This window comes from Capra hircus, chromosome 18 (assembly GCF_001704415.2).
Source record: "Capra hircus breed San Clemente chromosome 18, ASM170441v1, whole genome shotgun sequence".
NCBI lineage: Eukaryota > Metazoa > Chordata > Mammalia > Artiodactyla > Bovidae > Capra > Capra hircus.
The window spans coordinates 4,796,059-4,822,343 of NC_030825.1; the positions used below are offsets into that span (position 1 = coordinate 4,796,059).

The 26,285-nt window shown below is 38.4% G+C and overlaps 1 protein-coding gene across 2 annotated transcripts in view; it reads left to right on the forward strand.

Annotated features, from left to right (window-relative positions):
- The window catches only part of CNTNAP4 (contactin associated protein like 4), a 281,129-nt gene that overhangs the window by 157,359 nt on the left and 97,485 nt on the right, over positions 1-26,285 (forward strand). Inside the window, exons 5-9 of one of the 2 annotated variants that reach the window (XM_005691816.3) lie at positions 9,403-9,606; positions 10,201-10,385; positions 11,171-11,314; positions 14,607-14,868; positions 24,407-24,556. In XM_005691816.3, the coding sequence (XP_005691873.3) occupies positions 9,403-9,606; positions 10,201-10,385; positions 11,171-11,314; positions 14,607-14,868; positions 24,407-24,556 (945 nt within the window). Of the gene's footprint in view, positions 1-9,402; positions 9,607-10,200; positions 10,386-11,170; positions 11,315-14,606; positions 14,869-24,406; positions 24,557-26,285 lie in introns of those variants that run through there. The other variant, XM_018061737.1, reaches the window with a different exon arrangement.

Below are 26,285 nucleotides of genomic sequence, written 5' to 3' on the forward strand. Positions count from 1 at the left end.
TCTGAGATGAACATATGACATTTCCAAAGTTGTTATTAAAATGATAATAATAGCATGCATATGTGCTCAGTCATGTCTGACTCTGTGACCCCGTGGACAGTAGTCTGCCAGGCTCCTCTGTCCATGGGACTTCGCAGGCAAGAATACTAGAGTGGGTTACCATCTCCTCCTCCAGAGGATCTTCCTGACCCAGGGACTGAACCCAGGTTCCTTGCATCTCCTGCACTGGCAGTTCATTCTTCACCACTGAGCCACTAAAGCGCATACTCAATAATAAATGTCAAGGCATTCTGATGTTTCCACTGGATGCCCAACTCTTCTTTGGTGTAGCATGAAAGGTTGGAATTATTCTTCACATGTTCCAAATGGGGAAACAAATTAAAATATTAGAAACAGAAATCTAGCTTACATCCTCCCATGACACACTCCAGTGTCCTTGATGAAGTAAATGTTACCTATTTCAAGTCTATTCAAAACGTTAATTTAGATTGACATATAAATGGCCATGATGATGTTTGCTCCCATACCCCCCTGGAGTGTTATCACTGACCTTAACTCAATCATTTATTTATTTATTTTTTAAGGCACATTCTTCTTTATTTTTTTTTATTTTTTATTGATTTATTTTTTTAAATTTTTTTTAATTTTAAAATCTTTAATTCTTACATGCGTTCCCAAATTTAAAAGCATGATAGTCAAGTCACCTTTTCCTTGTCTGCCTTCTTCCTTTTTGTTGTATTACTTTTAGTTGTTTTAAACCCAAGAGTCCCTTAAATCATTCTGTGTTCTTTTATGCTACCATGCAAAAATAGAACAGCTCATTTCCTGTTGATTTCTAGAGTGCTTGGTCTCTCCTCTACATCTCTTTAAAGCCTGGTTCTGTAATGCAGACTCAAGTGCCTCTACGTCATGCTGTAGCTTTAATATTTCACTATATAATAGTTGAACAGTGACTCAGTCTGATTAATGTGGTTTTTTTTAGAAGGAGAAACTGGACCTCTTTTTAGTGATTCATAGGTAGTAATTTTTAAATAGAGAGGCAGTATTCAGTGTTTAAGACTGAATTCAATTTAGCCAAGAAGAGTTTGGTTCATCGCTGTTTCCACCAGTGGTAGCACTCTTTTTCTATTTGTGTTTTTCGAGTGTTCTCTAACAATTATTAGAAGACTTGTCTTTTTCAAGAATTCTTTCAGGACCATCAATAAAGTCAATTTCCTATTTTTAATGACTTGTTTTCCAGTTTGTGTGTTTCCTATTTCATTTTTTCTGATTTAAGTTTCTTAGTTAGCTGATCTCATCAATAATAATATGATTCAATAAAGATATAGTTTAACTCACAGAATCTGTTTCTCCCTGAAACGTCTTTCAGGGACAAGTCGCTACCACCTCCACAACTTTCTGCAAGTACCACCTATGATATTAATAAACAAAACAATTTTATTTTCCACGGTACAATTCCATATGCAATGAGGTTGTTCACTTTCAGAGAACAGGTTTCTATAAACTACTTGTTCCTCTTGTCAGATAACCCTCATGCTTTTGTCTGCCTCAGGCTCATTGAGGATCCTGCCTATCAGGGTTGTCTTTCAGAGAGTCTGTTAATGAATTAGTGGACGTCAGGCAGAGCTCAGGGTGTTTGTTGAGTATTTGTGGAGGCCACAAGAGGTTCTCAGTTGACTCTAACATGGTGGGACCATGGCACACCACTTGAGAAATCAAGCCCTTGGATGTGTTTTTCACTGATAAGGTGGGGAAAACATTGCTTTTGCAAGTGGAAACCCCTCACAACTGGAGAAGCCTCCAACTTCTAGAGCAGGGGTAGGATGCAAGGGTGAGGAAAGGGGACTGGGTCAAGTGGAAGATATCACAGTGAGGAGTGTGCCTGCATGCAAAATATGCAGAGGAAACCAGTTTGCTGCTCACGGAGGTGAAGCATTTCTGCCATTTAGTTAGCATCCTTCTCTGAGGCTGAGAGGTTCGGCTCCCCATTCACATGAGAGAAATCATTTGGGACCCAGCTCTAATGCAGAAGTGAAGCATGAATAATCACCTCTCAGGGATGGCTGTCCTCTCTGTTACACTGTAAGCTCTGGGGAAAAACTGTGCTTGGATTTATGCATCAGTGTGTCTTCTACTGTGTTCGCAGAAAGGTCTCCATAAACATGTGCTGCAGAAGGAGCACAGAATACATGTTTCAGCAATTCCACTTCTGACACAACTCCCTGAAAGAAATCTGAATATTTTCTCTGATGAAACTCTTTATTCAGTGGGAGGTTGTATTTCTGAATCACGCAAATCAAGCAGGCCATACCTCTTTCCCAGGGTCACAGGGAGAATTGATACGAGAGCAGGGCTTGCAATCTTTGTGAGTCTCTTCTTTCCTTGATTCCTGCTCTGAGAAGAATTGAGATGGAGGTATTCACTGAGGAGGGTTCAGGTCACTGACAATTGCCATGGTGAGTCAGCTCAGGTATTTGCTGACGGACAGAGAAAAAGCCACAGAACCCGCAGATGGCTCAAGCTCATTCTTGCTGCATAACCCGGCAATGACATTGAAAACTGAGCATTTCTTGTGCACTTCAGAAATTCATTATTTTTTAAAGAGTCCACTTAAAAGAAAAACACACAAAATGTATTTATTAAACTGTTGTTGGTATACCTCTTTCCCTGCCCAGTATTCTAATAATAAATAATAGCATTAGCGTTAGTAATTGTTCACGTTTATTGAAGCCTAATTATATGCTAGCAACTTCCAAAATTATGTAGATATGCATTCATACAACAGTCCTATGAAGAATATTCTATTATTAACACAATATTATAAGTCACCTATATTTCAGTTTCAAAAAAGAATATACTCTTATTATTCCCACATTACAGTTGAAGGAATAGGGCCAAAGCGAGACAGTAACTTGCTGTGATCGAATGATGCCCTATAATCGTAAACATGTGACCATACATGACAAAGGTACTTTATAGTTGTGATTAGGTTAAGGATCTTGAGTTGGGGAGATTATCCTGAATTATCCAGGTGGACCCAGTATAATCGCAGGAGTCCTTGTCAAAGAGAGGTGACAGGATCAGAGTTAGAAAAGGAGATGTGACTATGAATGCAAACATGAGCGATGATGAGAAAGAGAAATTTGAAGTTGCTATGATGCTGGTTCTGTACATGAAGGAAGGGGCCATAAGTCAAGGAATGAAGGGGTTCCTAAAAGCTGGAAAAGACAAGCAAAGGGATTGTCTTCTAGAGACATCAGGAGGAAAGCAGTCCCTGCCAACCCTGATTTTCAGCTCAGTTCAGTTCAGTTCAGTTCAGTCACTCAGTCGTGTCCGACTCTGCCGCCCCATGAATTGCAGCACACCAGGCCTCCCTGTCCATCACCAACTCCCTGAGTTCACTCAAACTCACGTTCATCGAGTCGGTGATGCCATCCAGTCATCTCATCCTCTGTCGTCCCCTTCTCCTCCTGCCCCCAATCCCTCCTAGCATCAGGGTCTTTTCCAATGAGTCAGCTCTTTGCATGAGGTGGCCAAAGTATTCGAGTTTCAGCTTCAACATCAGTTCTTCCAATGAACACCCAGGACTGATCTCTTTTAGGATGGACTAGTTGGATCTCCTTGCAGTCCAAGGGACTCTCAAGAGTCTTCTCCAAACACCACAGTTCAAAAGCATCAATTCTTCGGTTCTCAGCTTTCACAGTCCAACGCTCACATGCATACATGACCACTGGAAAAACCATAGTCTTGACTAGACGGACCTTTGTTGGCAAAGTAATGACTTCTGAATTCCAAAGCTGTTAGATAACAAATTTGTGTTTTCTTTTTATGGAACAAAGTGTGGTTACAGCAATGATAGAAAACTCATACACTTGCCTAAGGTAGAGTGCAGAGTGAAACCCACACTGACTAGCTGTGTTAACTACTAGGCTAAGTATAATGTACTTATGAAAAATGGCTGAAAGGGCTCAGACCAACAGGAGGTGAACGTGCCAGAACAATTTGAAATTTATTTATAGAAAATTATAGAGTTCATGCCCTCTCCATGGTGAGACAGGGTATAATAGGGTAACATTATTAATATTGATGATAATGTAATCATTAAAAATATAACCTCTGTTATAGGTCAATCTCTTTTGGAAACAGAAGTAAAAACCTTTATGTGAAATATTAGCAAATCAAATCCAGTGATGCATAAGGCTAACATATCATGCACGTTTAATTCAGGAATACAGATTTAACATTTGGTATTCAGTGCAGGAGATGCAAGAGACATGGGTTGGATCCCTGGTGGAGAAGACCCCCTGGAGTAAGAAAAGGCAACCCACTCCAGTTTTCTTGCCTGGAAAATTCCATGGACAGAGGAGTCTGGCAGGCTGCAGTGCATGAGTTTGCAAAGAGTTGGACATGACTGAGCACACACACACACACACACACACACACACACACAGAATCATACACAATTGAGTAATATTGTTCACCATGTCAACCGAATAGAGAATAAAAATCATGTCACCTGAATTGATATAGAGTAAATATTTGATGAAATCCAGTACCTAATTCATGATGAGAACTCTTTACCAATAAGGAAACAAAGGTATCTACTTTAATCTGTTAGAAGTTATCTACAAAGAACTTATAGCAAGTATCTTACTTAATGGTCAGTGACAGTGAAGTCGCTCAGTTGTGTCCAACTCTGCAACCCCATGGACTGTAGCTTATCAGGCTCCTTTGTCCATGGGATTTTCCAGGCAAGAGAGCTGGAGTGGATTACCATTTCCTTCTCCAGGGGATCTTCCTGACCCAGGAATCAAACCCAGGTCTCCTGCATTGCAGGCAGACGCTTTACCATCTGAGCCACCAGGGAAGCTTAGGTCGGATTATTTCAAATTGTCCCCTGAGATCAGGAGTGAGACAAGATGCTGACTATTATCATTTCTATTCAATATTCTGTTAGAGGTCAGTGCAATAAAGCAATGAAGTAAAAACCCATTTAAAAATATAACTGTAGTTAATAAGCATACCAATGAACACATCTGCAATGAGAGAAACAGTTCTCTCTTACAATCAAGTAGCATGTCTCTTCCTACATCTTTGGACAGTAGACCATTTACTGTTACAGGTGTTGTTAACCGCTGACTTTCAGTTGTTCCTGTAATCCATTTTCTAATACCTCTACTTTTCCTGTTTATAATTCCATTGTGTACGAAAGCTTCTTTTCCCCAAAAAATGTTTGACAAAAGATTGGAATGTGTTATTGAATGTTAATGTAAATGTTAATATTATTTTAGATATTAATTTAGTGTTTCCATCTAAACAAATAAGCATTGAGTTGGATTAATTTTATGAATGGTACATAGACCTGTCAGTTCCAACATGAAGAAATGCTGTCATAAATCATCTGGACTTTTTCTGTTGTGAGAATGTGCTTGCGTTGCCAGTGCTCTGTTTTAGAAGAAAATTTATTGTAGTTTAGCTGATCTACCATGTTGTGTTAGTTTCGGGAGTACAGAAAGGGAATCAGTTATTCATGTGCATGCATATCTGTTTCATATTCTTTCCCGCTTAGATCCTTATGGAATATTACGTAAACCTCCTGTGCTGTACAGTGGGTCCTTATGAATTACCTGTTTTATATAGGTGTATATGTTAATCCCAATCTAATTTATCGTGTCCCCTCATGGTTTTCCTTTGGAAACCATAAATTTTATTTTGAGGTCTATTTCTATTTTGTAAATAAATTCATTTGTATCATGTTTATTAGATTTCACATATAGGGGATATCATATGATATTTGTCTATTTCTGACTTACTTCACTTAGTGTGATAGTCTCTAGGTCTATCCATGTTGCCACGAATGGCGTTATTGAATTCCCTTTTTATGGCTGAGTGATACTCCATCACATATGCACCGAGCCCTCTCTATCCTCTCCTCTGGTGACGGTCATTTAGGTTGCTTCTGTGACCTGGCTGTTGTGAACAGTGCTGCAATTGGGGTGCATGTATTGTTCCGCATTATAGCTTTCTCTGGATATATACCCAGGGATGGGATTGCTGGGTCAGATGGTAGTTCTGTATTGATCCAAGTAGAGCATAAAGGTATATCACAGGTGCATTTGATTTATTAGAGAAGGGATCCAAAGACCGGTAAAGCTAGCCCGCAGAAAACTCGAGAGACTGAGTGTATATAGGAACCTAAGAATGTTGGATTACTGTCACTAGGTTAACCACACGAATGGTTAATGCCCAACAGGGCAATAAAACCAAAATATTTGGGGATATATTTTCTGCCAGAATGGAAGTTATTTACATCTCTACTGGGGGGAAAAAAAACCTATAAATTAATATGTAACTTAGAGTCTGTCCCTAATCAGTAATAAATAGTAAAACTAGACATTTGTGAATTCACCTAGAATTAAGTAATCCTTAGACAGGACTCTTTTAAAAAGCTCCAGCATGACATTGAGAGGACATGAAGTTATTCCTTTGATTTATTTTCCAGTTTTTCCAGTTTTCTTAGTAGTGGTAACATTGCTTTCCAAAGAGACCTCTCTCTGCCACCAGCATCCTTGGAGAAAATTTAGATTCTCCCTCTCTCTCCCTTTGTCTCTCAAAAGATTATTTTTTTCAGATAGTCCCAGATTTGTATATCATTAACTGGTTTTAATCATAGCACAGCATTTTATGAGTATTATTTAAAATCATATGCTTTTAATATGTCAGATAAATTCTGTAAATAGCTTTTATAAATGAGCTTTCTATCTAAAGTGATACTGTTCGGAACCCTCCTGAATTTCTTGTTTTACGAGAATCCTCATACATATATTGCATGGATGTGATGTGAAGTTTCCCTGTACTGACCTTGTACTCACACTCTGAGTTGTTTTTAGCGTTTTTTTCCTGAAGGATATTGTTCACATGGATGTGAGATCTATGATGTGATTGTAATGAGTTTGTTGAATCCTCTACTTCACTACCTCCTGGTTTTCAGGCCCCCTTTTAAGGGTGGCCACCTCCCTCCAAGTTCTCCTTCTGAGAGCTTAGTTACTGACTGCCCCTGGGGTTTCTCAGCAACCTCAGAGCTTCCTTTCAGGACAGTGGAGGAAAGACTGTGTTGGGAGAATGTCTGCTGTTGCTGCTGCTGCTGCTGCTAAGTCACAGTCATGTCTGACTCTATGTCTAGCCATCTTAAAATTAAACATAATAGAACTAGTTCTATTTTATGGGGAGAAGTTTAGGACTTGAAGTCTGGCAAGAGTAAGATTATTGATTACCCTCTGCTTTAGCCTCAGGTTTCTAGACCTCAGAACTGAGCTTCCCCAACTACCTTGACTAAAGTGACCCCAGGCTTCTTTTAATCTTGATCAGAATGCCTCTGGCAGTCTGTAATGGTTTATGAATTTACTTTTTTACATGCTACTTGTCTGTCTTCACCGAATATAAGTTCCTTGAGGATAAGGGCCATATTGGTGTTGGTCCATCTTTTTATCACAGCATCCATCACAGGGCCTCAAACTAGATGGCATAAATACATGTTTATTTAATGAATAGGTCCAATTGCATAGTGTGATACCTGTGAATTAAGAATGTAATAGGTCAGAGCAAGAGAAAATGGCAAGTGGCTTCCATTTAAGAGATGAAACAGGATACCATTGCCTTAGGCATCAGTAGTCTAATATGTTTTTCACTCTTCCATTTTGCTGATGGACATATTCCTGGCACAAAGGTTTTGGTGCAATGAAAGGCTAATATGACCATTATAATGTAATAGCTATCGTGAAGAAGAGAGGGAAAAAGAAATAGAAGGCTGAAGTATCCCAGGCTAGTCCCTCATTGGGGAAAAAAAAAATCTCTTGGTAGCTAATTCCAAAGATAGACTTTATCTGAAATAAAATCATTATAATGATGGTTGCCTTTAAGCGATGCATTAACTCAGAGATAACTGCATTGCTCCAAATGTGTCAGCATTTAAGGTCTGTCTTATTGGAAATTTTCTTAATTTATTGTAATCTAATAATCATAGAACACATTATTTGTATTTGACACAGAGTTATGTTTGTGTCATGCACATTCATTCAGCTATATAACAAGGAATAATTGTTCGGCTAACATTATTCTTCCTACAGAATGCAATGTTTATTCATGTGCACTTGGTGAATGAATTCTTTATAAGCACATTAACAAGATGTAGAAAAATCAAATCTCTGAATTTCCAAAAGATAGCTGCATAAAAGAGTTGAAAAAAATTTTGGGTGGTGGTGAATATAAATGGCTCACATTAAATATGATGGATAATCTGAATGAAATGCATATTTGAGCATACAAGTTGATGTAATAATTTTGTCGAATGAAACAAGATGAGTAAACTGTAATGTCGTTCTGTTGACTGGGAGAAGTCACCTAACCAGTTGAAAAATAGCTTCCTATTTTATTGGGCTTCCCTAACCTCTTCATTTATTACATAAATGCACTCTCAAGGGTAATTTCTTTTTTAAAAAAAATCTTTGATTTGTGAAATGTAGGAAATGCTGCTAGGCTTTCTGAGTATTATCAGCTCTTTTTCTGTCTCCTGCTCCGGGTGCAACTGATTTTGACAGATGTACTGTTATGTTACTGGTATAACATGACATCTTTATTCAGATGAACTGAATAAAAGTGATCTTGACAATGAGTAGATAAGACACTGTCAGAAAGCTGAAAAAACCTGTCAATGTCACAGTTATGGCACAAACGCGGCAGAACAGCCCTTATAATGTCATTAAGTGACTATCTTTCCAACAACACCCTTGAGAAGACAGGAAGTAACATTGCTCTTAAATACTATTACTTAGCTACAAAAATAATAAAATATAACACAAAGGTCAGTTTAATATATATTTGAGGTGGCATTTGATGAGTCTGATGTATATGTACATATTTATATGTGGATCTCTTCTATATATGGCACGTAGGAAAGAATTTTGAGATTTCAAAAGTAGAAAACGATTTCTACTTTTTCAGAAGCTAAAAAACCATTTAACTCCAGCATTTAAGAAAGTCATTGAAAATGTTGATCATGAAATATGCAAAGTGGTTTTAGCGGTATTAATTATAACTTTTTCCCTGATGTTTTTATGGGTTAAGAAAAAGTCTTTAATAATATAAGCGAAATTAGGCATACATTTCAAAATATATTTCTAGACCATGAATTTTGTAAATAGGTGGGTAAAACCTGAAATGGAATCAATCCCAGGTATCAAGAAGGAATTAGACATTTGGTGGTTTTATTTTCCATTATTATGATTGACTTGGAGCTGAACTATACATGTATGGGTATATATAATCCTCTCATATATGTAGTTTTTAAATACTTTTATGACAAGCATATTTATCCTTAGAACGCCTTTTGATATCTTTGTCTAGGATCAGAGGTGGTTGATCTTGATGGAAAAAGTTGCCTTCTCTACAGATTTGATCAAAAATCTCTGAGCCCGATAAAGGATGTAATTTCTTTGAAATTTAAAACCATGCAGAGTGATGGGATTCTACTCCACCGGGAAGGACAAAATGGAGATCACATCACACTGGAATTAAGAAGAGGAAAACTCTTTTTGCTTATTAATTCAGGTAAAACTCTTTGGATAAAGTGCTTGAAAATCTGGTCATTTAGCTATCACCTTAGTAACTTTATGCTTTTATAGCTCATCTTTTTTTTTAACAATTAAGGTACCTTATTTCCACATTCAAGAGTTTATATGTGTGTATATATATATATGTATGTGCCAATATTGCACTTTCATGTAATTTGCAAACTATTCAGGACCCTCATTTGATGTTTCTTACACAGTGCTGATAGAACCACTTAGTTATTTTTAAACATCTTGATGGAAGGGATGGGTCACTTAAAAATACTGAGGTAGTGAAAATAATAAGGTTGTAGCAAAGATAAAATTTTCATTGCAAATGAACATGTGATGATGGGTAATACTAATAAAAAGAATTAACAGTGGAAGAAATGACAACAAGGTTGAGAGGATATTGTACTCAAAGTTGAGTTGATATTGTATTCAAAAGTCTGTATTAAATTCAGACTAGTGTTTTGGCTGGGGTACATGGAAGGAGATTGCAGTTGTTATGAGAGACTCTGGTCCCCGCGAAAGAATGCTTTTCTCTTTTCTTCAGCTGGGAATCATGGTTCTGTTCTTTTCTCTCTCCTCTAAGGCGATGTGAAGCCACCCTCAGCTCATGCCCCGGTCAGGCTCACCCTGGGCAGCCTGCTGGACGACCAGCACTGGCACTCCGTGCTCATCCAGCGCTTGGGCACACAGGTCAACTTCACAGTGGACGAACACAGGCATCGTTTCCGCGCCCAGGGCGAGTTCAGTTACCTGCATCTCGATTATGAGGTGTGATGGTTACATTTCAATTAATGCAGACTTCGTGATGTCTAGGTGGTGAGGTCACACGGAAGGCAGTACGCTCTAGAAAACCCACCTCCAGAGTCAGGCAAGGTCCTGAGGAAGTGTTCCTCTAGGTAACCTCACTCAAGTAGTGAATTTTGTGCCTATGGTACTGAGGCTTCATTTTTCTCCCCGCATGTTAATTTATCTTTATAAAGTAACATCATCTTTTTTGCCTGCAGTGTGTATGCAGGAAATCTCCCTTAGGAGATCTCCTTACCACAAGTAAATATGGATTGTGTTGCATGACTTTGGAGGTGAGGGGGCAAAAAGCACTCCTGAACAGTGCAGATTCAGAGAAAGAATGTAGCAACGAATAGGTTAACTGATTCATCAATAACCGATTCAAATGCACAAGAATCAATACATGCCAGAAATGTATTAAAATAAAATGTCATTATAATTGGTTACATTGTTAAAACCAGTCACTATGGAAATAAAGATGTATTTTTCTTCAACAACCAATAAATATTAAAATCAGGTTTGATTAGCAACTTGTAAGAATAATCAAGCTCTATTATCAGTGAAAACTGAATGCATATAAACTTGTTTTAAAACCTGCATCTTAATTTTTTTAAAATCTCCATTTGAAATTAACAATATGGCAGTGTAGAGTACTGAAAAATTGGTCTATCTGTGATGATTACAGCTATAGTTGCTAATCATAATTATTTAAGCAGATTATCAGAAAATCACTAAACAATATTATTGATGCCATTTTTCTTTCTAAGATCAGCTTTGGAGGGATTCCAGCACCTGGAAAACCAGTGTCATTCCCCCGTAAACACTTTCATGGATGTTTAGAAAATCTCTTTTACAATGGAGTGGATATCATTGATTTGGCCAAGCGACAGGACCCACAGATGATCGTTATGGTAAGAGAGTCTTCATGTGAACAAAAAAAGGAAAACTGTGTGGCTTTCCCCCACACACAAAAAAATGCTTCATTTTGAATTCCCACTTGACATGATATTTTAGACCTTACTCTTGTTCTTTAAAAAAATAAGTCTCAGTTCTCAGCTTGGCAATATGCATGTACAGGATTAATTCTATGCAAAATATTTAAAATTCACAGGTCATGATTATTTTATTTTTATATGAAGTAAAGCAGGTTCTTTTCTTGGTACAATTTACAACTGATCGTTTTATTTTGTTGTGATATTATTGGTCCCAGGAGACTAATTTCTTTTCCTCTGTAATTTCCTTAATAAGATACTCCCTCACTTAGTCTCCGAAGCAGAATACTGGTTTCCTGGAATCAGATAACGTGCACGTATATTAGAGAAGCGGTTGGAAAATTTGTATTTTGCCATGGTCATTCATAACTAATGAAAGAAGCTAATCGGCTCTTACAAGATTGCATCTGCCAAGAGCAGTGCTGGTCAGGCTGCATGATGTTCGAATTCTATGGAAGTGTGGTAGAATTTAAATACAGCTGTACTGGTCAGGGTGCAGTCAGAGAAGCAGCACCACTGTGGGTTTAGGGACAAGGGGTCTGTTTTAGGACTTGGATCTTAACAGTTGGAGGCACTGGAAAGTGGAGGTCAGCTGTCTGAAGAAGAGATGGAGCAGAGTGAAAGAGGCAGGACACGCTGGGATAGTCACCAGCCCCTCTGTTATCATCCTGCCCTGGATGATAACACACAGAAAACCTGTTGGGGAAAGTGGCCAGCCTTTCACTTTTGACTCAGGTGTCTCGTGAGCTCCCTCTTTGGCTAACTTTTAACTGGACCCAGACAAGAAATGAGATTCTGGGAAATGTGGTTTCCAGCTTAACCCACTTGCTGATAGAAAAGCAGACGCATCCAACCATTTGAACTCATTTCTTTAATTGTTCAAAATTCAAACTATATAATAAAGCTCATGTTGTGTCAGCAAAACCCAGAATGCATCACGGGATTATTTATTGCTTATAAAATATTTTATTTTTAATTATCTTTGTGAATTGATAGTGTTTATATGAGCACACCATCCAGAAAGATTTTTTAAATAGTTTTTTTATATAAAAGGGAAAAGGATTTAGATGGAAAATAAAACTATTGTGGAGAGATAGATGTGAGTGTTTCATTGCAAAATGAGTTTCCAGAAGCTGCTCATGTAGCTAACACCGGCTCTTCATTGCCAAGAGCATTTGCTGCTTGCAGAGTAGCTAGCAGACAGCTGTCCAAATGCAGCTGGTAGATGTTTCCATTTTTACCAGGTTTGCTAGTCTTATAATTGCCTTTACATTATGGGTCAGTATATTTCACTCTTCAGCTTTTGATGTTTCATTCACTGGGACAAGATATTTGTGTGCAGTGAAAGCTAGTTCACTTTTAACAGAATCACAATATAGCCAAATGTTTTTGTTTAACCTAGACCAGTAGTTTAATTCCAGCTTGTCTTGTTCTAAATAAAGTGATTCCATTGACTTTTCAAATCTATATTTAGAAGGTTTGTTGAAGGTTATTTTCAGGAAAAACAAAAACATTTATCTTAATTTCTGAAGCCTGTTAAGGAACATGCTAATTATTTCTGAATAGTTCAGACCTTAACATTTTTTTCTTAATCCTTAAATATGTATTTAGTGTGAACAGCAAAATAATCTTTCATGTACAATATTTTAATGAAAATTCATGCAATTCTAATGTATCTTGAAGATCTATTTAAAAACCACTAGATAAGAAGTAATACATGTAAATCTGATGACAAGAGCATAACAATAAGAAAAAAACACAATGGTTCAAAATAAGAATCTAAGTAGTACATTGTACATTGTATTGTGCAACGTTAAACCTAAAAAAAAAAAGAAAGAAAAGAAAAATAGGCAGAGGTTATGAACAGACCCTTCAGATGAAAGTGAGGCCAAAGAATAACAAACCCATGAAAAAGACTTAGATTCTTTATTAGGTAAATGCAAGATAAATAACAATGATACATCACGTGGGCATTTTGTCCTTGAACTTATGCAAATTTAAAAGAAATGTAATATCTGTTGCTGCCAAAGATGTGGGGAAAAGTGTGTCTTTGTGTACTACTGTTGGAAATATGGAGAATTTAACTTTTTTTGGAATTCAAGAAAGAAACTGGAAATATTTATTAAAATATGTAGATACACTAGCTCTGTATTTAGAATTGCCTTCTGAAGAACTGAAAATACCATCACATAGAGAAGCTTATCCGTGCTTGGTTGCAAGAGACAAAACTTTGAAACAAAGTGACAATATACTAGTGGAAGTGAAGGTGTCAGTCACTCAGTCATGTCCCAACTCTTTGCCATCTGATGGACTACAATTCACCAGGCTCCTCTGCCCTGGAATTTTCCAGGCAAGAATACTAGAGTGGGTAGCTGTTCCCTCCTCCAGGGGATCTTCCCAACCCCCAGATCAAACCTACGTCTCCTGCTTTGCAGGCAGATTCTTTACCACTGAGCCACTGGGAAAACCCCTTGATAAGAAAACAACTGACTGAACATTTGACCATTCACATAGTAGAATATTGCCTAATCAATAAAAGTAGGAATTAGGCTTTCACCAGATAACTCAAAGGGATTTCCATAAGGTATTTGTTAATGATAAAAGCATGGTACAACAAACAACATAAAACATGGCTCCCATTTTTATAAAACAAATACTCTCTAGTGTGATGATATATGTATTCCAAATATATATTTAGGTATATGTGAATATGCATATAACTGAACACATACCTTAAATATGTATTTGCACGTACATGTGTTTATATATTAATGTACACCTGTATATGTCAATGGTAACAGAAAATTATGAAAGAATATGGAAGGGGAGCCAGTAGCTCATTAATATTGGTTATGTTATGGAGTGGCTTTGAAGCCAAAGGCAGCAAAAGTAGGAAGGGAAAACCGAGTAAAACATAAATAAAGCATTGTTTTAAATAAATTTTGATTGAATTCAGTTGCATTGAGTTAGATGCCTTTGTGAAATTTGAGAAATGGGAAGAAAACAATTTCACCGAGAAAGCCCAGGGTGAGATTTGCCTGACTATGTATCACTGGATTTGAAGAACCTTTAAGATATATGGCAAGGATTCCGTATCCATGTTGGTGGCAGTTTCCCCTGTTGTTTTAAACCAGGGGTAATTAGATAGTTCAGACTCTATTACTAATGTGATGTGCCGTTCTTAAAGCTTCCCCTTTTCCTCTCTTCTCAGGGAAATGTGTCGTTTTCTTGTTCACAACCGCAGTCTGTGCCTGTGACTTTTCTGAGCCCCAGGAGTTACTTGGCACTGCCGGGATCTTTCGGGGAGGACGAGATTTCTGCCACTTTTCAATTTCGAACCTGGAATAAGGCTGGGCTTCTGTTATTCACGGAGCCTCAGCTGGTTTCAGGGGGTCTCCTCCTCTTTCTTGACGATGGAAAACTTAAGCTGCATCTCTACGGTCCAGGAAAATTACCCAGTGACATCACAGCAGGTAATAAGTGTATTCCTGCAGGCAAAGCATATGGGTTTGAAAGATTTCATTATCTCTCTGTCCCTTCTCTGTAAAATTTTATGCTTAACCCCCAAATTAATATTTGTTTAACAAATGAATACTTGAGTTAATAAGATTATCTCTTCCTTAGAGGAACTGGATTCCAATTTTCTTTTAAATATGGCTTCAGCAGTAGCAGTTCTTATTAACCAAAATGATAGTTGTAGGGGAATAGAAATTTCCTTCCATGACCCTCTTGCCCACTCCAGATAAATCAACGTATCCTGAGGAAATGCATTTTGAGAAAAATATGAAAGACTTGAAATGGATCCCAAGTTTGCAGGGTGTCTTCAGTGTAAGATGAGTCTTTGTATAACACAGTTGTAAGTCTTATCTGGTCTTTGAGAGATGGGGAGGGGTCTTTTGGGGATCGGTATCTCTATATTATTTAGTCAGATTAACTTTGCTTGCTACTATAATCTGTGTGGAGTTGCATATATTTGGGGAAAAGATCTGTGTGAAGTTTCTCATTCGGGAACCAAACAGAATTCTCTGCGTTTCTAGGCAATACGGTACCATTTTAATGGTTAGAAGTAATATAATTAAGGAGACTCTATGAGAGTCTGGAAAATTAATGTCTAATTTAGGTCAGTGCTTTGGGTGAGGGATATTTTTGTCTCTTCATTAAAATTATATAGTTCTTGACAAAGGATCTCCATCAAATTTTCATATATATGGAATAATACCCAAGCCAAGCAACTAGAGGTCACATTGGGGTAAATTGCTATATCGGTTTAATAAATGATCTTTAAAAACAATTTAAAGATGCCATTGTACTACTCATCTGTATTAACTACGACCAAAATTGATAGAATATGAGTGGGAGAGGAAAAACGGTTAAAATACAGTTGGAAACCAAATGTAAGAAACAAGCAGTATACAAATGAATACGCTGGGTCTTTGTGTCTCTTTTTTGTTGTACATATACCACAGTAGTCTGAATGTGGGAACTGAAACTTCAATATCAATTATAATTTTTAAGAAGTACTGTGCTGTGACTTTTTAATGTAATACTCAAATTGTAGTAGATTTGCAGGCTTGACAAAAGGAAATAAATTAATCAGTGTCATATTAATAATTAATAGGCTCCCTAAAATGAAGGCCTAAAAATATAAGCTTGCCATTAATGTGTAGTTTATTCTGATGTATTTGACATCCTCTGGGGTGGTTGTATTCATGGCCCAATTTTCAGCATCTTAGAGAAGCTGCTTCGGTGCAGTGTTATTGTACAGAACCCCATGAAGCTAGTTCATTTCTAAACACTTTACAGGCTTGCAAATCTAATAAACTGTTAGGTAGGTGTAAATCTATCTAGACCACCTCGAATGATTTTAAAAATTAATGTTTAAATCTGTGTACAATCTTACTATCTATTATGACATCATATGACTTAGTGCCCATAGCTAGTAATAAGGATCCTTGACAAAATATGAATGTTAATATAGTAAAATTGTTACACTTCAGATAATAAAGTAGGACTTTACACACCAGATCCCCCATTCCCATCTTTCTAGTTTCTTTTAAAATATTAATTTTTGCTGGTTTCAGCAAGAAAAGTACATTTTGCATTTGAAAGTGGACTCTTTAAATGGTCTTGGGTATGTGGTCCATTTGTTTCTGTCATAGAGAAGACTTTCACAGGTACAGTGTTTGATAATTAAATCAGTTGTCAGGATGTATCATAATGACTCTGAAGAGAATCGATGACCTACTGGTGGGTTAGTATCACATTATACTAAATCATTCTATTATATGAGGATGGCTCAGTTTTTCTTTACTACTGGAGATATAAATTATTAATCTTACATATTTTCAAAACTCAAAGTTTTCAATGTCTTTTACAATGGAATAAAAATACAGTGTCCATTGTATTGAGGAAGAATGGAATCGTGCCGATGTTTGAATTATCAGGCTAAATTTTTAATGTGATGTAGAGTTTTGCAAATCATTATTTGGAATGGTTCAAAAATATTATGTCAGTTTATGTCATTCCTGAAATATTAAAGATATTATATTAGTCTAAATCATAAAACATATTAGCAGCCCTACAAAATCGCTTGTGACACACGGTGTTGCCAGTCTTTATCATCTTTATACATGACAGAGCAAAAATTATTCGATCAAGAATCTGACAAACAATATGGTTGTATCTTCCTGCTGCTGCTGCTGCTGCTGCTGCTGCGTCACTTCAGTCATGTCCGACTCTGTGCAGCCCTGTAGACGGCAGCCTACCAGGCTCCTCCGTCCCTGGGATTCTCCAGGCAAGAACACAGAGTGGGTTGCCGTTTCCTTCTCCAATGTGTGAAAGTGAAGTCTCTCAGTTGTGTCTGACTCTTCGCGACCCCATGGTCTGCAGCCTCCCAGGCTCCTCCGTCCATGGGAGTTTCCAGGCAAGAGTACTACAAATTCTTGACTATCAAATTTGAGATTTTTGCTGTGAGTTTTACATTTCTGCTATTGTTTTTGCGTAAGGGTGAAAACAGGCTTGAAAACAAGCTTCTTGCTCCCGTGGGCAGGGCCTGGCAGATGATGGTTCTGCGTGTTTCCATTACTGAGCTTTCTGGTTCTTGTGACCCTGACAGAGGGGCTGCCCTCTTGATTCACCTCACCCAGGAGAAGCCATTTTTAAAGTTCTTTCTTTTCTCGAATGGAATATTCCTGTCTTTCACATTAGAACCTCATCACTCCCTGAAAGTCCTGCTTCCCCCTAACATGGTTGACAGCCGTGACCTCCATATTTCCTTCTTGGCAAGAGCTCTCTGGTGTCATGGGCCTTTAATTCTGGTTAGTGGGTCTAGTTAGTGAGGATAGGAATGTCTGGCAGGGTTTCGGAGCACTGAAACTTATTTGGAACAGACAAAACCCTTTAGTCGCTCCTTGAGTAATAGCCTTTGTATAACTGCCTTTTGCTCTTTTGCAAAGAACCTACCTATACAGCTTTTTCTTCTTTACGCATCCCATTCCATGGATGCTTGTTAGAATCTTATGAGAGAGTGACGGCAGCTAAAGTGTCATAATATTTCTGTAGTGGTTTTAAGACTGGTCCCTGAAGATTATATACGAGGAACCGAGAGATACCTTTTTCTTCCTCCTGTATTTTGTATGTCTGTGTGTTTTGGGTCTGAGAGAGAGACAGAAGGAGAGAGAGAGAAGAGGAGGAGGAGGAGGGGAAGAAGGGGAGAGGGGAGAAGGTTCTTATAAACAATCCCCCCTTCTCCTGCCACCTGCAGTTGCAAACCTTTCCATTTATTATTCTGTTCTTCCACCTGGAGTTGTCAGTGGTTCCCACCCAGAGACCACAGTGATCACCCTTACTGTCAAACAGGTTGGGTTTGTTGTGTATTGCAACAGGGAGGACCCTCACCCAGGGAACCATGGGGAGTCTCATCACAAAGGTGTTAAGGACAATTTGTCACAGAATTTTGGATTATGTTAGCTGATTTGGAGGGAGGTTTCAAGGAAATGGAAAATTGGTGGGATTAAATGCTGCCAGGAGGTGAGGGAATTTGTGTGGTTAAGTATCTTTGTAAATTTTATTTTGAAGAATGGAGGCATGAAATAAAGCTAAATTTGTAATTAATTTCATAAGTGAGTTGTCATTCATGTTGTCTGGGAGAGGATTTGATATTTTTTGCAGTTTGCACAGTAGCCTTGCTTTTGTCTGTGCTTAAACCAGATTGCAGAGGAGTTTTGAAGGGATTTTGGGTTCCATTTCATTGTAGTAACAGAGTGACCTTGTCTGATCTCGATGTTCTGTGAGCTTGTTTATGCTCAGCGGGAGAACCCTACTGCCAAGCTCTGGGTGCTCTCCAGCATCTCCCACCATCAGGGGCCCCCTGAGAGTATCAGCCACTAGCTCCAGGCTCTTGGGGGCTGCTTTTCTCTTTCTCAAAGTTAATTATTTAACATGAGCCAAACAGCAAGGTCACCACCCATCCTGCAGGCCGAGAAGAATATGGGTTTTGGCATCAGCTCACGAGTTGGATGCTTCCTTGGGTGATTTGTTTATCCTCTTGTGCTTCATGGTCTCCATGTTTGAAACCAGAATAACAGTAGTAATGCTGAAGATTAAATGACCTGGTGCATATAAAGCACACAGCACCTGGTGTGAATAACAGTCACTAGAACTGTTATTATTTTTATTATTATTACACCAACACGCATTCCTTCCCCTACAATCAGAAGTTGTGAGTGTTGGGAGCAGCGCACTAGAATTAGCATTTAGTTACCTGATTCAGCGAGTTGGAAAAAGTACATTTTCTGCGATCCTTTTCCTTCTCCTCTTTCACTGTGTTGTGGCCTTGGAAAAGGGCTCACTTCTCTTCAGATATTAAAGTTGTAGACTTAAAAGAAAAATAGTATCCAACTTAAAAATTATCCTTTTTGTCATGTGGAGTTAAGTGGAACAAATTGCACAGGTCATTCATTATTTAACTTGAGTAATACATCCCATCGATGGCTCATAAAAGTTTCCTCATCGTAAGCAAGCGATGTCTGTTACAAATGAGGTTCAAAAATAGTTTTCTGAAGGTTCCCTCACAAATACAGCACAACTCCGGAACCCACACGCCGAGCAGATGGGTGCATGTAACTGTGTCAAATTGAGAGCGGCTGTCCTGGCAGACTTGTGTTCTTAATATAAGTTAGCTTCTGTGTTGACAGAAGATGTCCTGAGCCTTTGACTTTACTCTGCTGGCCCTACCCAGCAGCCCCTTGGAGCAAAGTTGCTCAGAGTGTGCCCCCTGGAATGTACTGGTTCAGCGAAATACGTGTTCCCAAGGTAAGCACAGAAATTGGGAGTAAGCTCCTAGAAGCTGTTACAACAAGAAGGCATCACTGCAACATTTAAGCATATGGTCAGTGGGCTTGTGTTTCAGATGCCTTCTTGCTTTAATGTGTTTGTCATCCATTTTTACTGAATTTTATGAAAGTTATCAGTCTGCAGTAGGTCAGAAGTGAAAATGTCCCCCACCAGAGGTAGCTTGATAAGCACCATCCCAGGCCAGTAGAAAGCTAAGATGAGAAAACAGAAGCCAAGTCGTGTACGCAGGCACATCCGAGCTTTGAGAAAGAGAGGGTGGGAAACCCATGGCAGGGTGAGGAGAGTGGGAAGTTTTTATCCCTGTGACGTAAAGCTCGGTACAAGGATTTTCACTCTAAATGTATCCTCTGAAAGGAAGCACAGACTGACAAATTTGGGACATTTGATTTATTTTAGTCCAATCTCATACCGTCAGAGATTATATAACTCTATTCAGCCTTCTATTTCAGAGTCCACTCTTAGAAAATATGTCCAAAATTATCTAGCCTACATCCTTCATTTTTCAGTTTTTAGGTCTTTCTCATTATCTTTCACAAACCAAATCAAAGTTGGGTCTTTGGAAATCTTTTTTTGGTTCATAGGGATAATGTAAAAGTAAGTTTTGGTGCCCAGGGTAGAGTTTGTGTTATGCTAAATGAGTCCAGGGCAAAGAGCTTCATCATCTAAAGCAGCTTCCATGCATTTTCTGTCTGAAAGCTTGTGGTCGGAAATAGCTGGGGAAATAAAGAAATTGCACAAAATATCAGGAAAGAGGCCCATGAATTTTAGGTTTAATAAAGTACTTATATTTTTATTTAGTAATTTGATGTGCAAAATCATACGGAGTTGAATATTGGGTGGATTTGGTGGATATAAACCTTACTGATTTATCTACAACAGAGAGACTTAGATTTCACCAGTTTGCTGAGTATTCAAAACAGAACCCTATAGACTTAATTCCCTTTAAGAGGAAAAGGCTCCACAGCCTCCTTGATTCATGACACAGGGACCACCTTAGGAGGGTCTAGAGACTGTTTTTATAGGTGATAAGGAAACCTTGATTTTTTACTGTAGCAATTTTTATTATGTATATAAACTTGGAAAATACAGAAAAATTATAGCTAAGAATAAAAACAACCACGATTTTCTTGTATGTGAAAATTACTGTTTGTGTGCATTTCCTTTCAGCCCTTTCCCATATTTATAGAAAATCAGGAATATAATTAGAATCCTTTATATGGAGTTAATTCTCACTACTTGCAGTAGTTACGTCCTATGAAGTTGTTGTGGACATGGAATTAATAAATACTAAACCATTGTTTCCAGGGGAAATACAGGGTTAGGTTCTTGTGTGACTCTAGTGACAACATTTTTGTCCACCAATCAACACAGCCTCCTATGCATGATTGTGTTCCAAGACACCTTCTTTAATATTTATTGTTAATCACCAGTATTGAACTCATGGCCAACATTAACTCATGCCTGAAAGAAGCTTACTATCACATGTATTTTTCTCTGTAAGGCGAATCATTGCCTTCTTGCACTTTGGAACACTAGACACCACTTCATCTTTGTGTGAGGGGGCCTTTTAAACAGCAAAGTTTAACAGAAAGCACAAAAATGTGAAGACAGAGTTACATAGGAGAGCTGAAGCAAGAAGCTTTGCCTTGCTTGACCTCAGCTGGAAGCTTGCATGTCAGTTGACTTGAATTTTTCTCTGCTCTGTGTATTTCTGTGACTGACCCCAAAAGTGCCCTGAGTAATGATTTGGAGGCTACTGATATATTATGACAAGTAGTTGAATTTGCAAATACAAAATCTGTAAATTATGATCAGCTTTATGAATATGGTTTTACACACTGTTTTATTTTTTAACTTTCTGTTATCCCAGTACACTTTGAGCATTCATTATAATATCTTCAAATATTTCTATAATACTTGACAGTATACTTTGCTAAATATTCTAGACTCATAAAAGATGACTATACCAAAGTGTAAAAGAGCAGATAAATCATTTTATTAGGTATAACCTAGAATTTTGGAAAATATCTGTGCTCTTCGCAAGCCACTCCTTTTAAAAGGTGAATTACATGCTGAAAGCTGAAAATTAGCCCATGCCAGATCACTATGAACAAAGCTAGTGGAGGTGATGGAATTCCAGTTGAGCTATTTCAAATCCTGAAAGATGATGCTGTAGTGCTGCACTCAATATGCCAGCAAATTTGGAAAACTCAGCACTGGCCACAGGACTGGAAAAGGTCAGTTTTCATTCCAGTCCCTGAGAAAGGCAATGCCAAAGAATGCTCAAACTACTGCACAATTGCACTCATCTCGCGCGCTAGTAAAGTAATGCTCAAAATTCTCCAAGCCAGGCTTCAGCAATACGTGAACCGTGAACTTCCAGATGTTCAAGCTGGTTTTAGAAAAGGCAGAGGAACCAGAGATCAAATTGCCAACATCCGCTGGATCATCAAAAAAGCAAGAGAGTTCCAGAAAAACATCTATTTCTGCTTTATTGACTATGCCAAAGCCTTTGACTGTGTGGATCACAATAAACTGAAAAATTCTGAAAGAGATGGGAATACCAGACCACCTCACCTGCCTCTTGAGAAATCTGTATGCAGGTCAGGAAGCAACAGTTGTAACTGGTCATGGAACAACAGACTGGTTCCAAACAGGGAAAGGAGTATGTCAAAGCTGTATATTGTCACCATGCTTATTTAACTTATATGCAGAGTACATCATGAGAAATGCTGGGCTGGAAGAAGCACAAGCTAGAATAAAGATTGCTGGCAGAAATATCAATAAACTCAGATACGCAGATGACACCACCCTTATGGCAGAAAGTGAAGAACTAAAGAGCCTCTTGAAAGTGAAAGAGGAGAGTGAAAAAGTTGGCTTAAAGCTCAACATTCAGAAAACGAAGATCATGGCATCTGGTCCCATCACTTCGTGGCGAATAGATGGGCAAACAGTGGGAACAGTGTCAGACTTTATTTTTTTGAGCTCCAAAATCACTGCAGATGGTGATTGCAGCCATGAAATTAAAAGACGCTTACTCCTTGGAAGAAGAGTTATGACCAACCTTGAGAGCATATTCAAAAGCAGAGACATTACTTTGCCGACTAAGGTCTGTCTAGTCAAGGCTATAGTTTTTCCTGTGGTCATGTATGGATGTGAGAGTTGGACTGTGAAGAAAGCTGAGCGCCGAAGAATTGATGTGTTTGAACTGTGGTGTTGGAGAAGACTCTTGAGAGTCCCTTGGACTGCAAGGAGATCCAACTAGTCCATTCTAAAGGAGATCAACCCTGGGATTTCTTTGGAAGGAATGATGCTAAAGCCGAAACTCCAGTACTTTGCCCACCTCCTGCAAAGAGTTGACTCATTGGAAAAGACTCTGATGCTGGGAGGGATTGGGGGCAGGAGGAGAAGGGGACGACAGAGGATGAGATGGCTGGATGGCATCACTGACTTGATGAATGTGAGTTTGAGTGAACTCCGGGAGTTGGTGATGGACAGGGAGGCCTGGCGTGTTGCCATTCATGGTGTCGCAAAGAGTTGGACATGACTGAGCGACTGAACTGAACTGAACTGAAATAATTGAAAGATTTTCACCATTCAGGATTGTCCAAACTTGAATTAGAATTTTGTTCTCTCTACTGATACCCCACGGCATGAAGATAATCATGCACTATTTCCATGTATTTCAATATTCCAGTTATTTCAATAATCTCAGATATGCAGATGACACCCTCTTATGGGAGAAAGTGAAGAGGAACTAAAGAGCCTCTTGGTGAAAATGAAAGAGGAGAGTGAAAAAGCTGGCTTAAAACTCAGCATTCAAAAAACCAAGATCATGGAATCTGGTCCCATCACTTTATGGCAAATAGATGGGGAAACAGTGGAAACAGTGGCTGACTTTATTTTTCTGGGCTCCAAAATCACTGCAGATGGTGACTGCAGCCTTGAAATTAAAAGATGCTTGCTCCTTGGAAGAAAAGCTATGGCAAACCTAGACAACATATTAAAAAGCAGAGACATTATTTTGCCAACCAAGATCCATCTAGTCAAAGCTATTGTTTTTCCAGTAGTCATATATGGATGTGGACCATAAAGAAAGCTGAGCGCCGAAGAATTGATGCTTTTGAATTGTGGTTTTGGAGAAGACTCTTGAAAGTCCCTTGAACTGCAAGGAGATTCAACCAGTCGATCCTTAAGGAAATAAATCCTGAATATTCATTGGAAGAACTGATGCTGAAGCTGAAGCTCCAATACTTTGACCACCTGATGCAAAGAGCCGACTCATTAAAAAAGACTCTGATGCTGGGAAAGATTGAAAGCAGGAGAAGGGATGACAAAGGATGAGATGGCTGGTTGGCATCACTGACTCAATGGACCTGAGTTTGAGCAAGCTCCAGGAGATGGTGAAGTCCAGGGAAGCCTGGTGTGCTGTAGTTGCAAAGAGTTGGATACAACTGAGCGACGAACGACAACAATGTAGAAGCTGCTGATTGCCCTCCAATCTCCCTTCCCTTTCTTGCTTCTTGTTTTCTTTTGTTAAGAGTTGTTAGAGTGCTGTACTTGATTGAGTGGTGCGTACATTGCCATTTCTAACCAACTGCTTAACAGTGTTGACTGTTAAGAGAGATCTCTTTTAACTGATTCTATCTCCCCCAGGTGTTGGATTAAATGATGGACAATGGCATTCCGTCTCCTTATCTGCCAAAAGGAATTACCTGAGTGTGGTGGTCGATGGCCAAGTGGCTTCTGCATCCCCCTCCCAGGGCCCTGAGCAGATTTATTCAGGGGGCACCTTTTATTTTGGAGGTAAGAGAAGCAGTCAGTCCATATGGGCAGTTGAGTCATGTTCACAGTTACTATCCCTGTATCTTGAAGTTAGTATGTTTTAACCAATGTCAATATTATGGAATCATTTTTCACTTTCTTTGAAGATGGAAATGTTGAGTGGATCATGATGATAAATCATGACATAAAATGTATTTCTTTGAGATGGACTGACTTATGCTTATGATTTCTATAATGAGATTGCTTGCAAGTAGACCATGCTCTTCAGTTCTTACTTTTAAATTTTGTTATGTTTTCCTAATGTTGAATGGGCCTTGCATGTGTACCTTTTTCAGATTTTATGGGCTCATTTCATTGTGGTGTTTTCCTGTTCATGCCTCTTAGCTTTTCTAGAGCATCCTTATTGCTCTTCTGCTGCTCAGTGCAGGTCAATATTATGCCAATGAACAAATAATCTAACTTACTTAGCCACAGAAGCCTCTTCTCATTGCTGAATAATAATGCACTGATACATTTGATAGAATTAGGGCACCAGCTTTCAACCCCAAGACGTCTCTCTCAAAGAACAAAAAGTGTTTACTTGCCTAGTGGATGTTTGATTAAACTAAAAGCTTCAGAAGCAACCTTTGGAAGTGGAAATGAATGTCTATCACTGGAAAATTAAAATAAGACAATATTTGACATTAATTAGAAAGGCAGGGCTTCCCTGATTGCTCAGCTGGTAAGGAGTCTGTTTGCAGGGCAGGTTCTCAGGAGATGCGGGTTCCATTCCTGGGCCAGGAAGATCCCCTGGGGGGAGGAAATGGCAACCTACTCCAGTATTCTTGCCTAAAACATCCCATGGACAGAGGATCCAATCCCATGGACTTGTGGGCTACAGTCCAGAGGGTCCCAAGGAGTTGGACACAACCGAGCACAGAGCAGAACACACAGAACGGCACAGTTGTAGAAATCATAATCATGACTTATGGTGTTTCTTCTTTTTGCTATTTTGGATTGCAATCGTGACTTCTGTCTGGAATCACCTTTGAATTTGGTTGAAAGCCCAGGCTTAATTATTCATCAATAATATACAAATTCCTTTCCAAGAATTGACAGTAAGTACACAGACCATGAATCATGCATCTTATATTAAGAGTGAACAAACAAACCAAAAAAAAAAAAATCCTTCATAATCCTTTGCTATAAAAGGCAGCATAATGCCAAAAATATTGAAAGATAGAATTACTTCCTTTATGAAGATTTGTTCATTTATAAGTTCATTTTATAAGTTAAGTTGCTTGTAAGAATTAAAGATTTTAAAATTTAAAAAATAAATTAAAAAAAAAAATCTATAGCAAAAAAAAATAAAGTTGCTTATAAAACATCATGGAATATATGATTGAGTTTATGGCAATCTATAGCAACATGGTCCTTTAATAGATGGTAAGATATACAAACAGTTCCTGAGTTAGGATTTTTCACTTTACAATGGTGTGAAGAAATACACTTTCAGTAGAAACTGTACTTTGAATTTTTTTCTTTTCTCAGACTCGTGACATGTAGGGTAATGTAAATATTCTCTCACGATGCTGGGCAGTGGCAGTGAGCCACAGCTCCCAGTCTTGCATACAATCACAAGGGTAAACAGCAGATGCTCTTAAACCATTCAATTCCCACACAACCAGTCTGTTTTTGCTTTCAGTACAGTATTCAATAAATTGTAGGGAGTATTTAACACTTAATTATAAAGTAGACTTTGCCCAACTAT